Consider the following 13,306-nt stretch of genomic DNA (forward strand, 5'->3'; position numbering starts at 1 on the left):
ACGAGGCCCTGCTAAAAAGTCCTTTTCCATCTTTATTACTGACCCCTGTTACGTACTGAAGGGTCAAGGTACGTTCTCTCCAGAGTCTTCTCTTCTCCTGGCTAAATAACTCCAAGTCTCTCACCCTTTCCTGATAGGAGAGGTGTTCCATTCCTCCACTCATTTTTTTGGCTTTTCTCTGCACTAGAAGCAGAGGAACAGAATCACCTGCCTTGACCTGTGGCCACACTTCTTTTGATGAAGCACAGAACAGTATTACAATTTTCCCTTAAAGAGTTGATATTTCTGATAGTGCTGCTTATGCAGAAGGAACTGATGTGTCAATACCTGGAGGTGTTTAGAGCCTCACTAATCAAAACAAAGCCAGGGATTTCTGTTCAGTGCAGAAGTGTGGCAGACAGCCGTTTCTGAAAAAAAATTTGGAGATATGGATTTCACTGTATAACAGGTTAATAGTACTATCTCATCTTCCTTTATGGTTACATTTGCTTGCATGCCCCAGAACCTAAGTGTCACAGAAAGTAGACAGGTGTGTCTCTGTGCAGTTCAAGATCTCATGCTACTCATAATCTTTGCTAAGAAGTCACGAGTGTTAAAATGTGAGTTTTGTTTCTGTTTGTGATGCCATGATGCAAGGAGGCTATAGTAAACGCCTTGAGGTAGGAAATGCATGTTGTTCATTGTGACACATGGCCATTCCAGTAAAGATTACTGTGAGCAACAGCTCTCAGTATGACAACAAAACACACTTGATGTGCTGCTTCACTGAAGATTATTCATAGAAGGGGTTTTCCAGTCTATTATATACAAGTGTGAAGGAGGAAGATTATATTGCAAGTTAATCTACTGGAATAAATAACTTGTTTTTTTCTGGGATTATTTTGTTCGGTTTAGCCTGATTTGATGACATTGAGCACTCTGTTCTGCACTTGAGTTGAAATTCAAGTCTTGCAAATGGACTTCTTCAACACTGTGTTTTCATTAAACAAGTTGAAATTGCTGTGTATTATCACATCACTGTATGTTAAGAACATAGATGAAAACCAAAAATGACTATCTTGTGTAACCACAGAAAGAATCATATGGAAAACAAAAGCTTCTTAAAGCAAACATGGGAAATGAACTTGTGGATTGTACATGGTGGACTTGCAAAGGCAGACTGTAATTTTCAGAGCAGATCTACATTTATTTCAGCCTTTCAGAGAGAAAGAAAAGTCTTGAGTAATTAATGTGATACTTTGCTCAAAATTATTCTGACGTTAATTTTGAGGAAAGAAAGGAAGTGTAAGGCCTTAGTCATCTACTAAGTATTTTTAGAAGTTTTATTTTCTTGGTGGTCTCCAGGTTCCAAAGCAACCTAATTTCAGTGCAGAAGCTTTTTACGTCCTTGGGTTTTTGGTAAGTTGCACTGAAACTTCTGTTTGTGAAACTTTTTCTTAGCTACCATAAGAAAGAGAAACCTGCCAGGGGCAAGATTTAAATATTGTCTTTTAATGTTTCTGGTCTTTTCTGAATTAAATGACTGCATTTCCTAATGCATTTCCTAGTTAATTTTTTTGTTAATTGACAAAACCAGCTTACATTAAATGTTTTGCATAGTATGGAAGTTTGGTATAGGCTTTCTCTAATTCTTATACAGCTGAATTTGTGTAGTATTTCTTCAGTAGGAATCCAGGGAATGGAGGGGGGCTGTGTGAGGATGGGGAAGTCTTTGGAGAAGGCTTGGAGGTTTCACAAAAAAGACAGAAATGGGAACAGGACATACTAACTAATTTGAAACACTGATGATATCCCATGTTAGAGTGAGTTTGCCCTTATTAATATATGGAACAGTATTAGTCACAAGAACTTGTACTATAAATGTAAAATATGTAAAGTCTTTTTTTCTGTCAACTGCATGTTTTCAACTTACGTTTACTTAAAGTTTACTGAAAAGAAGTGTACAAAGACAGCCATTCAATTGAGGATTAATCACTATGGCAACAGAAATGTGGTGACTGAAAAGGGGGAGGATGTATTCTCCCCTCAGCTTCCTGCCAGCTGTCATATTCAACCTCTGCAGCATGAATTCAGGCCAAAATATAGACTGTGACCAGCTCTAAGAAACTTTATCTGTATTTTTATAAATTTGTACAAGAATTGCACTATAAAGGAAGACTTAATCCCCTGAATTGGATGACAGACATTTGGCACTATTGCCAGTGTTTGACAGAGAAATAACGAGATGCTTTGTAGTAAAACCTGGATTAATGGTAAACCCCTCTTTATGTTATTGCAATGTGGTGTAAATGAGAAAACTAAGCATGCTGTCAGCCTAGGAAAAAACATGCCCTTTGTATCTCCAATGCAGATTTAAGTACTGTTGAGAATACTGTAAATACAAAAGTTGTGTCATTAAGAACTCTATCTTATTTGTATTACACTGACATTCTGTAGATTATTTAAACAAAGATTTTCTATCAGTTGTAGGAACTATGATTGCAGTGTGTTTGCACAGCTTTCAGATTCAACAAGTTTAGATAGTTGTTTACAAAAAGTAGGCTTTTGAGAGATAACATGCCTTTGTCCTTGCTCTTCTAGGATGGGGAAATATTCAGCTTTAAAGTAATTGTTCCCAAATGATGGGCCTGTAATGCTGCTTTATTGAGTTTACTGGTTCAGTTTGCAATTGAATTAACCATTCCACTGTTCTGCTTTTGGTTGTGTTTTTATAATGTAGTGAGTTAATATGTGGCATTATTTGAAGCTTGTAGTGGAGTTTTCATCATGATATATGTGCATGGCCTTTGGTTTTGCTCCTCTTTGATGGAAAGATGAGACGGTGAAGGAAGATGGTTGCAAGTCCACAGCTTTTGCTGGAATAAGTAATTACCTTAGGCTTTGAATTCTGAGACTGGCTGAGTATCTACTCTCATTCTCAACAATAATAACTATATTGATTCAAGGTCAGCTTTTTGGTGGAAGACAGTGATATGTCTTATAGGAGTTACTTTAGGTAAAGTTTCAAAAACTTAAGTAAAATTGGTCCTAATGAGAAATTCTTGCTCTGTTACCTGATAGTAGAAGAAACAGACTCAAGTAAATGTGCAATAGAGAGGATGCAGTCTGTTCTCAATTGATACAGTAGTCAGTTCTCCAAAACCAAGCAAAAAGATTAGAGTTTATGGAATGTCCTTGTCTCAGTTTGTTTATGCAGTAAAGCTACTTGTGACATACCTGGGGAAATCACTACGTATTACTCTAAAATTTGTGCAATTTTATCAACTTTAATTCTTCTGGCGTCTTGGTGCTGGCAAAATATTTTGGAGGAGTAATTTGGATCTGTAATAAATCTTAACAATTTTTAGAACTTGAAAAATATTTCTGCTGTTAGTCTGCTGGGATACATTCAAATATTAGATATACTTGTAATCATAGCCAGCATACTTTGTTTAACTCAGAAAGCTTGATATAAATATTGTTATCCTAAAGTGTTCTAAAATTTTAAGGTAGGTTACCTTCATTTTCTAAGACAATTAAGATATTGACTGTTGACTATACGTTACTTGTATTTCGCATTCTGCAACCTTATTTTGCTAGAACAGCAGATGCATTCATTCACAGACTGCTTTTCTATTAAGAAAGCTAAATTCAAAGGAAAAACTAATGTCCACATGAAAAATAATTCTGAAATATTGTAAGATTTAGGCTCATTTTAAATTGGAATTTATAACTCACTGTAAGTCTCTGAAGTACAGTTTGTTCAGTAGTGTGTCCTTGGCAGGTAGAAAAGTAATTCTAGTTTATTTAACAATCATGTGAAAGTAGATACTTTTTTTTTTTATAATTGTATTTTTTGTCTTCACCATGTGGACCTCATTTTTAAAGAAACTGCATGAAATTTTATCTAGACACTATTATAATTTATCTTCCTTGACATACAGAATAATTTAGGAAGAAATTGTTGTGTGACATGTACATGTACTAGATAGGCTTTAAAAGGTCCCTTCCAACTCAAACCAATCTATCAGCCTGTGTAGAAGAGAGAAGGAAAAAAGACCAAGAATGGACAGTCAGGTATCAAACATTTCTTAGTACTTTGTGTATGTCCTGACAGCAGAGAGACATTGGTAAAATAAAAATAATACGTAGCAATAGCATATGTTCAATAAAAGCATATAGAAGGGTCTGTATTAATTATTAATATATTATATATATGTGTGCATATATATATATATATATGTATGTATGTATGTGTGTATATGTGTGTATATATATATATATATAATCAGAAAAACTGCCAGGGGAAAAAAACCCCAAACCAACAAAAATCTCCAAACCAGAACAAAAAACCACAAGGAAGAACTGCAAAAGGGAATAAGATTAGTTGAAATAATTTAGAATTGTAGTTTGTGTAGACAGAGTCACTGGAATGCAGTATCAAATCATCAAATTAATAGCAATTATCCAAAACCAACTTCAACTCACAATGTATTGGGAAAGTCATGTGTTTTCCCAAGTTTTGAGGGAAGTTTTGAGGAATATATAAATTAAGATATGGCATAATGGTTTGTTATTTGTCATAAGATGTATTTCAAGAGGTTAGTCATACTGAATTTATTGTTTCTTTCTTTTGTGTTTTTTGGGTGGCTGCAACTAGACATTTTAGAAGGCTACTCTTGTTTATTATAGAAACGTAAATAATGAAACTGTGCAATGATAAGTATCCTGGATATCTGACAGCAGTGGTTTCATGCACACCGAAGGAGAAAACTCTTACAACACCGGGGGCAAGTCAGAGAGTTTATTGATTACTGGAAGTCAGTATCTGGCAAACTAGTTACTGCAGGGATACTTTGGGTAGTGAGGCACTAAAAGAGAGGAAGGTGCTTGAACATGATGCAACTATGGCTAAAGAATAATGATACAAACGTTTTCAGCTTCAGGCTTCTGAAGGATGTTCATTATCCTCCAAGTCAGGTTTCATAACAAATTGCCACAGACATGAGACAGTTTAAAAAACAAGTATCTCTGTTTCTCTTTTTTTCTCTACTTAATCTTACTCCCAGCTTCTGCCCACTTACTCTACCATGCCTTTTCATCTTGCTGTATTTAAAAAAGTGAAACATTGTTGTCCTTTGCCTTGCTTGAAGAGACTAAAGAAAAGGAATTTACTGGCTTAAGGTGCCAATTATCTCAGTCCTGTCAGATGATGCATGTACATGGACTAGCATTCATTGCTCCAGAGTACAGAGCTGCCTCTTTATTCATGTTACAAGAAGGACAGATACTGAAATTTTGTACTCTCAAAGATAGATCAGAACTTCATTTGGTAGGTGCATACTGTTTTTAAATAACAGTTGTAACTGGCCAGTTGTAACTGGCCTGTAGGCAGCAGGAGACAGATTGCCATACAGAGCTAACAGGTCTAAGAGTTGTAGATTCAGGATGGAAACTTGAAATAGGTATTACTGCTGCATTGTAGCACTTAAGTTTTTTGCTTGATGCCTGTGTTCATGCTTCTTGAAGAGTGTTACCCTTAATTGGGTTGTGTGACACTTAATGTGTCTAGCATTTTTGCTACATTCTTGATTGCTGCATTAGCTAATATGTAATTTAAAGGAATCAAAACTCATTATTGGTATCCAAAACTCGATATACACTTTCAAGAATAAGAGAATTACATAACTAAAGAAGAAGGGATCAAAACCATCATAGACTAAATGGAACATGAAAGGGGTCAACGCATGCTTTCTTCAAAGTATTTTACCATTGTAGTAAGAGTCCCTGGGTTTTCTGAATACTCTAGAAACCATTTTCTGAACAACTACTTAATCTTCTTTCCCATTGCAATATATAAAAAGTGTCTTAAGCGTAGTAGATCAAGGCAGAATAGGAGAGGTAAACAAGGATAAAACAGGAAGGACTGACTACAGTTTTGTGGGTTTTTCAATGGGTTCACAATAGCACTTCATAATTTCATTTTATTGTACTTTCATTAACTTTGTCATTGCGTTTAGTTGGATATTTCTGGAGTGTATCTTTTTCTCATTTCGTTTTTTCAATTAAAAACCACTGCCTTCTACTAAACCACTTGCATGGTCTTTATCTTTTATATATGCCTTTGAAAGTAAATAAAGTGTGCATTTCTTTTGAACTTGCTGTGAAGGTTTTCTTGACATAATGGAAGTGCACAAAGTTTAATAAAGTAGTAAAAATAGTGCATTCAGTAATTAAATCAAAATGTTTTATCTTTGATGTCCATGTAATTATTCTGCTGCATCTTGTGTCCCTCCCCCTCACGTTTGTGAAAACAGAAATGTATAATGTATCTATGTTACAGATAATTCAATATAGACAAATATAATTTGTCAGATGACAAACAAGTATTGGTCAAGTTTAGGTGAAATTTTCCACTTTGATCCATAGAAATTTTATAACATGAACTGCAAAGGCATATTGTGTGTAGTGTATTTAAATATTTAGTAAAGATTTTCCTGATTGCTGTCATTGTCTCTGTCAGTATTCTTTTAGCATTCAGCATGCAGAAGGATTTTTGTTTCCTTTATTATTCCATCATACAATATCCAAATATGACATATTGAATGTCATACAGAGTGTGACATTCAATAGTAGAAACAGATTAAATGTGCTAGTGTCTCGAGAAGAGCAAGAGTCAGAGGCTTCTAGCTGAATCAAGTTGTCTTGGTTTCAGTCTTGCTTTGTGAGATTGTCTTATGCATGTGATAAGTTTGATAATTTGTGTGAACATGACCAGCACTATACACGATGTTTCTTGTAGAAGCGAGGAGTGTGGACAGAGTAATTTGTCAATGAAAGGGCTTGAGGAACAGAAAAATATAGAAAGCTGTTGAAAAATGTTCATTATGAGATCAGTGATTCAGAGGGCAAATACGGAAAGATAATTGAAAAGATACTGGCCACGAGATGAGTGAATTTAGGAGGACAATACAGGAAGTCAAATTCAAAGGAAAGCAAAGTAGTGTAGAATATTGACAGTACTGCAGTATTGACTGAAGTTTTCACTTTTTGATAGTAATGCTAATAGAAAAAATATTTTCATCTCATTTTTCAAATCTTACTTATACATAGACCCTGTCACACATTGTGTCATTCAGAGTAATAAACATCAGATTTGACCTTTAACAAACATGGAGATATGTAAAAAAAGATGTGTTTTAGGTTTATTAAAAAAATGTTTATTTTTTTAAAAAATAAATTCCTGGATTTAGGAGCTAGGTGTTGGGCTTTCTAAAACGTTTGCCTGTTCAGCAGTCAGTTGTTGTGTTTCAGCCTTACTGGGTATCATGTAACCAATTGCTTTTGCTCTAGGGAGCTGGGAAGTTTTTCAGGAGTAACTCACAATGGCTCCAGACTTTCACTGGAATTCGCTCCTACAGTTCTTGCAATAATTTTTTTTACAGTAACTTTTTCTGCCATGAGTTAAAAAAACCCCACCTTTAAACAACTTATTTAAGTGGAAGAAGACATGCTCTTTGTATATTTTTGGTGGTATTTTGATGTTGTTCTTTTGGGTGGTGCGGTGTACCTAAAATTGTATGCTTCCAGAACTAAATAATGCCTTTTGTGCATTTATATGCAATTAGTAATGCTTCTCATGCTAAATGTGGTTCTTTGCAAAGACAAGCGATTTTATGACTTTCAGTGTGTTTACAACATTTGGCTTTTTTCCCAAAGATATTAAAAATCTTCTGTGTTTGAACATGTGTGTTAACCAAAGTATTATTGCCTTATATACTTCAGTCTTGTTTAATGAGAGGTAGATTGATGCACATTTATGGGGGTTTAACATAACTTTAAGGCAGGCATTTACATGGTTTGTCTTGTATTCTATTCAAGTTATACTTTCTTGAATTAAATTATACAGCCCTGGTTTCCTAACAGAGTGAAAAATGGGCTGTCTTATCATAGTGAGATCAGAATACTTGTAAGTATTTTTCATGCAAAAAATCCAAAAAATAAATATTTTTTAAACTATGGTTGCTTTCTTTTTTGACAATACATTTTCCAAGTAAAAAAGTTAACAAATGTATATAGAACCAGCAAGAGAACTGTAGAATATTATAATATATAATGTCTACTAATATAGACATATAATGTCTACTAATTCTTAATTTTGTTACTAATGTTATACCATTATTGGGAGAATAGGGTTTTTATCTTAATTGGGGTGGGGTTTCAGTGTTGTGTGGAGTAACATAATGGTGAAGTAAAATTTTGGTCTTTGGAGCTGCACATTTGTCTTACAGTGAAATGTATGCCTGTAGGTTCTGTGATACTAACATCTCTCTCTGTATGCTAGTTTGAGTTTAGTTACCAAAGTAGTGGAGTGAGAACACATGTAAGATCCTAAAGCTCAAGAACATTGTGAACAGCCCATGAAAATAAAGGAAATGGACATGGATCAAGTAGAAAAACATTGAGAAGAAACAGTGTAGATCTGAAACGAGTTTTCGAACAGCAGATGACAAGGTGTGAATGCAATTTGTGATTTAATCTCTGAAGTAGTGTTTGTAGGAAGACTGAGGATATCACTAAGCAGATGTGTTTTGGCAAAGGGGAAATTTTGGTGTGAATTTTTGAAAATTTCAGAAACATAAGTCAGGTTTAAATAGGATCATATTTTTTGCAAGATGTCAGAGAACCAAGACTTCCTTCAATGTCCCTGGAATCTTGTGACTGAGCAGGGAATCTGCATTTCTGTTCAGTCTGGTAATGCTAGTTACAAGGGGCAGAATTGGGTTCAGTTGGGTGCATTGTTACATCAGAGGCACAGCTGTTCTAATGACTTCAATGTCTCCTTTTACTAGAAAAATTATGAAGTTTCAGAAGACAATACTTCAGAGAAGAAAGTTGTTAAGGAAAGGCAAGAAATGTTGAAGAACAGTAAGCATTATCTGTACGTTACACATCCTGTGACCCAGAGAAGCAAAAAAGTACACAGAGTAGGTTCAGCCACTTTCTTGATTGGAAGGACACCCAAAGGAATACGCAGGTGAGACTGTTTTGGTGAGTTGGAAGTAAAATTCTAAGGGTGAAACAAACTTTTTCAGTAGTAGCATTTGTCTTTGTTTCAACCCTGCTCAGGCAATACTGTTATTTTCTATGGCAAGAGTGGAATTAATGGGAAACTTCGACTCACACTACTCTATGAGTACTGTAATTGATTAATAAAATTAATTGAATCCACAAATTACTTGAATGTGTTGATACAGTGGTCATATATTACATAACTCTGTAGATGTCGTCACTATGAGTGTTCGTATTACGTGCATCATGGGCTATACAAAACACTGTTTAAACTATATAGAAAGGAGGCATTTTATAACATTAGCTTCTGACTGCCTACTGATTCTGCCCAGATCTCATCACTTGCATTGAATGGCTGTTTAAAAAAATGGGCTTCATGTTTCTTTTTTAGCATGGGGCTCAGTATTTTTCAGTATTTCTTTTAATGCTTCCCCCCCCCCGTTATTTTTGGAGGGATAATAATTTTTTGTTTTCTGTTTTCCCAAATGATTGCTGTTATTAATATGAATATTAATTTCCATTGTTACGTAGATAGAAATTCCATAAAAATAGCCTGGTGGTTTGTGGAAATAGAAAGTGGAATGCTGTAGCTAGCTAAGCAAACCTACAGAACAGGCATTTGGTATATATTTTCAATTTGCCTTGAGAGAAGTAAATTACTATATGAAAGTTGGTATCTAGGTAATGCCTGTAAGCATTCAGAAGCTGTCATATCTGCTAGCTGGCTTCAGTTATCTGTACTGTTATTGTCAAAGTGCCAGTAATTGTCAGGTTTTTTTACTATTATAGACACTGAAAATTATAAATATTTATTATGCAGGTAAAGGAGAACCCTTCATTCTAAAAATGTTCAAAATCGTAATTAGTTACGAAAAATCTCTTGAGGTAAAATTTTCAAAGGCAGTGAAGTGACTAAGGCTGTTATTCCAAGATCCTAAAGCCATATCTACCAAAAAACTGAAACAATTCACTCCTGAGCATTGAGCAGGTTAATTTTTAGCACCTGGCATGACGTTAGACTTTGTAGTACATGTGGATGTGCCACAGAGTGAATGAGGGTGGTTACATGCCTCAGTTTGTTGTAATTGTAGGGCAGATTGGGAAGCTGCCTGCAGTCACCACAATCAAGTGATTGGAGCTATCCAGTCAAGTGGTAGTTGAGGCAAACAGGGTTAAATCTTACTGCCTTTGGGAGCCCTCATAACTGGAAAAGTGACATGTTTCATATCTTTTCTCCAGCTTGGGATTGTTGATCACTCGACTAGAGTGATCTGTTTTAATTAGAGCTTGGCTTTTTAGCAGAAACAAATATTCCATAATTCACTGGGTAGGATGATGTGGACAATGTCTCCTGCGCATACATTTATCCAATTTTTGTTTAGCAAGTCTTTTAAAGGACTTGGAACAACTATTTCCTCCCCATTTCCCCCACTACCTTGTTAAGGGTGTCAGCATAACACATTTTTCCTTCTTGATAATTACAGGAGACAATTTGAGCAAATGGTATCTCACTTTAATATGGGATCAGTGAAGGACCTTGCAGAACACATTGCAAAAGCTACATCAGAAACCAGGCAGAAAATGTTGAAGGAATTCTATGTTTCCAAGCATCCAGAGATGGAGTCTTTCTTCTCACTTGAAATACCAGCAGAAGCTTCACATAACTGTGAGGAAAGTGAACTAGGTAGAACACGCTCCAGAAAAAGAAAATCCATTGTTAATTTTGGAAGATCTGAGTCTAGACCTTCATCAGCTAAAGGACTACTTCTGGGTGGAACTACAGAAACACAGACCCAGGAGGGCCATAAAGGAGAAGCAGAACAGCTTCACAAGGACTCCTACTTCCAAGATATGTTTGTTGATGCAAAATATAAACAATCACCTACTATTGCTGCTCAACATATCCAAAAAAGAAACAGTCAGGCATTCAAGGATTTTATGCCATCTGGTTCATTAAGCAGTAAATCAGAACTAATTGAGGTGCTGCCTGTAAAAGGTTGTGAAGGACAGCAAGATTCAGAAGAAATACAGATACCAAAGGAAAGATTCATGTCTCAGTCAGAAAATAGAGACAGAAAAGCTCAGATTTGCAAGAAAAATTCTTTTGTGGACTTAATTGGAGATACCTCTATTCTCGATGAAATCTTCAGAAATGATGGAAATGGGTCTAGAGGATCTCCAAGGGGATTCTCTTCAGGACAAGCAGAAAAATCAAAGGGGAGACCAAAAGATTTCTGGGATATGCTGAATGAACAGAATGGGGACACCTTCAGAAAGCTCACAGATATAGCAGTCATAGAGAAGCTTTGTGAAAGAGCCCCTCATTCCACAGTGGCAGAAGAGAGAGAAGTGTGTGAAAGTTCTCTTTGGAAAAGAAATGAAACTTTTTTGTGGAAAAAATACAGTGCAGATGATTGAGATGAACCAGCTACTGCTAAAGCTTGTAGTGTAGTAAAATGAAAGTTTTCTATGCAAGTTGCACTATAACTATTTTATTTGAACTTTGACAGCATTATGCCACAAAATAAGGTAATTCCATGAAATTAAAGGTAAAATGGTGATTTTATATTTATAGTGATACAGAATTACATTTTACAAGTAATTATTTACTTGTAGTTATTTACAAGTGAAGATGTTTGCAATTTCATATGCAATGTATAGTACATATATGCATAGTCATGCATATGTACTGTATGTTGTAACCTGTGGTATATAATGATTTTATATTAAAATTTTTTAGAATTTTTTGAGTGCATTCTACTTTCTTTAATTCTGATTCTATTCCTAGGCTCAACAGAAATACTAAGTAATTTTTTCCCTTTACTTAAATTTGGACATCAGCAGTCATCTCAACACAATTTAGAAATAACGGATTTGACAATGACACTGCATATATTTTCTGAGGTGCTGGAGACTGGAGGACTTCCTGAGAAAGGGATGATGTCTTTGTGTCTAGTAGCTTTTGATGGATTCCCATCCTCCATGATTTTGCTCAGTCTCTGAAGCTGTGGACCTTTGAAATATTCATAGTATCCTATATAAGCGAGTTTCTCAGCTTGGTTGATGTAAAGAACCACCAAGTTTTTTTATTTGATCTTTCTCATTAAACTATGTTAGGTGTCAAATTTCATCTCATTACGCTTTGATCTCCCTTTTTCTGTAGACTTCTGTCATATCTTTTTCAGGGAATATGCAGCACAGTATATGTGTTGGAAACATGCAATCCAGTGTATATGTGGTAAGGAATTTCAACATTTTGATGGGTTATCATCTTACATGTAGAATGCTGGATGCAATAGAACTTCCAGATGAAAACTGTACTTCACAGATGGGAAGGATGTAAGATACTCAGTGTCGTATCTCATTTGCCAAGTAGTATGTCACATTTTTCAGTGGTACAGGACGATGTGAAGAGTACCTTGTAACACATAACTAGAAGAGAACAGAGCTTCATGTTGCTCTGGAAACCTTAACCCTAATTTTTGATTTTTGTAAGCATCAGTATACATGTTTACATTCAATATACTGTATAAACTGTTTTATGTGAAGGGTAAATGTTACGAAATTTTGAAACCCTGGACACTGAACCTGCACAGCAGCAGTCTGTGAATTGTGGTAGTTTTTGTGGTCTGGAAGACTGCCCACTGGAAAATAAGCTTAAATTTGATCTGGGGCAGCTTCTACTTTAGATCATGGGAAGCTGTTGTAGACTATACTCTGTCTCTGTTGTAACCATTGATTGTAAAATCTGACTTAACTACCTGAAACAGGGAGCTGAATGTTTAACATAAATGGTGTTCCCTAACTTTTTCTTACTCTGAGTCTATGCTGTTACCACTTTATTATACCAAATGGTATAATGGTCAGTTGCAACAGCTTTTCAAGAAGAAGTATGAACTAAGAAAGTAAAAGAAGAAGCTCTTACACATTGGTACATTGGAATTATGTACAGCTAAAGAAAGCCAGCCTCAGCTAGGTAATATCTACACCCTCATTGATGTTAATAAATATGAGATAAATTAAGGCCTTCTGTTCATGGCATCAGTATTGATTTTCTTTACAGGTAGTGTTCTTATGCTTAAAGAGGCAAACTGCTTCTTAGGTTAGAAAGAGAAAGTTTGGTGAAATAAAAATTGTGGTCATCAAATACGTTAAAAAAGAGGAAGGGAATAACCCCGTTGTGTCTACAGCAAAAAAGAGGAGTTAGGTGGCTTAAATTGCTCCTAAGATAGTTGAAGTTAGATAATAGAGAAAG

The 13,306-nt window shown here is 35.3% G+C and overlaps 1 protein-coding gene across 1 annotated transcript; it reads left to right on the forward strand.

The window, feature by feature from the left end:
- Nucleotides 1-8,318: 8,318 nt before the first annotated feature.
- LOC121333261 (DNA excision repair protein ERCC-6-like 2) lies at nucleotides 8,319-13,101 on the forward strand. Its single transcript, XM_041399463.1, is given in 3 exon segments — nucleotides 8,319-8,493; nucleotides 8,832-9,016; nucleotides 10,536-13,101. Coding segments are annotated over 2 exon segments (1,098 nt in total). The 5' UTR covers nucleotides 8,319-8,493; nucleotides 8,832-8,894; the 3' UTR covers nucleotides 11,512-13,101.
- The last annotated feature ends 205 nt before the right edge of the window (nucleotides 13,102-13,306 follow it).

The sequence above is a fragment of the Onychostruthus taczanowskii genome, unplaced genomic scaffold (assembly GCF_017590055.1).
Source record: "Onychostruthus taczanowskii isolate IOZ18803 unplaced genomic scaffold, ASM1759005v1 scaffold160, whole genome shotgun sequence".
NCBI lineage: Eukaryota > Metazoa > Chordata > Aves > Passeriformes > Passeridae > Onychostruthus > Onychostruthus taczanowskii.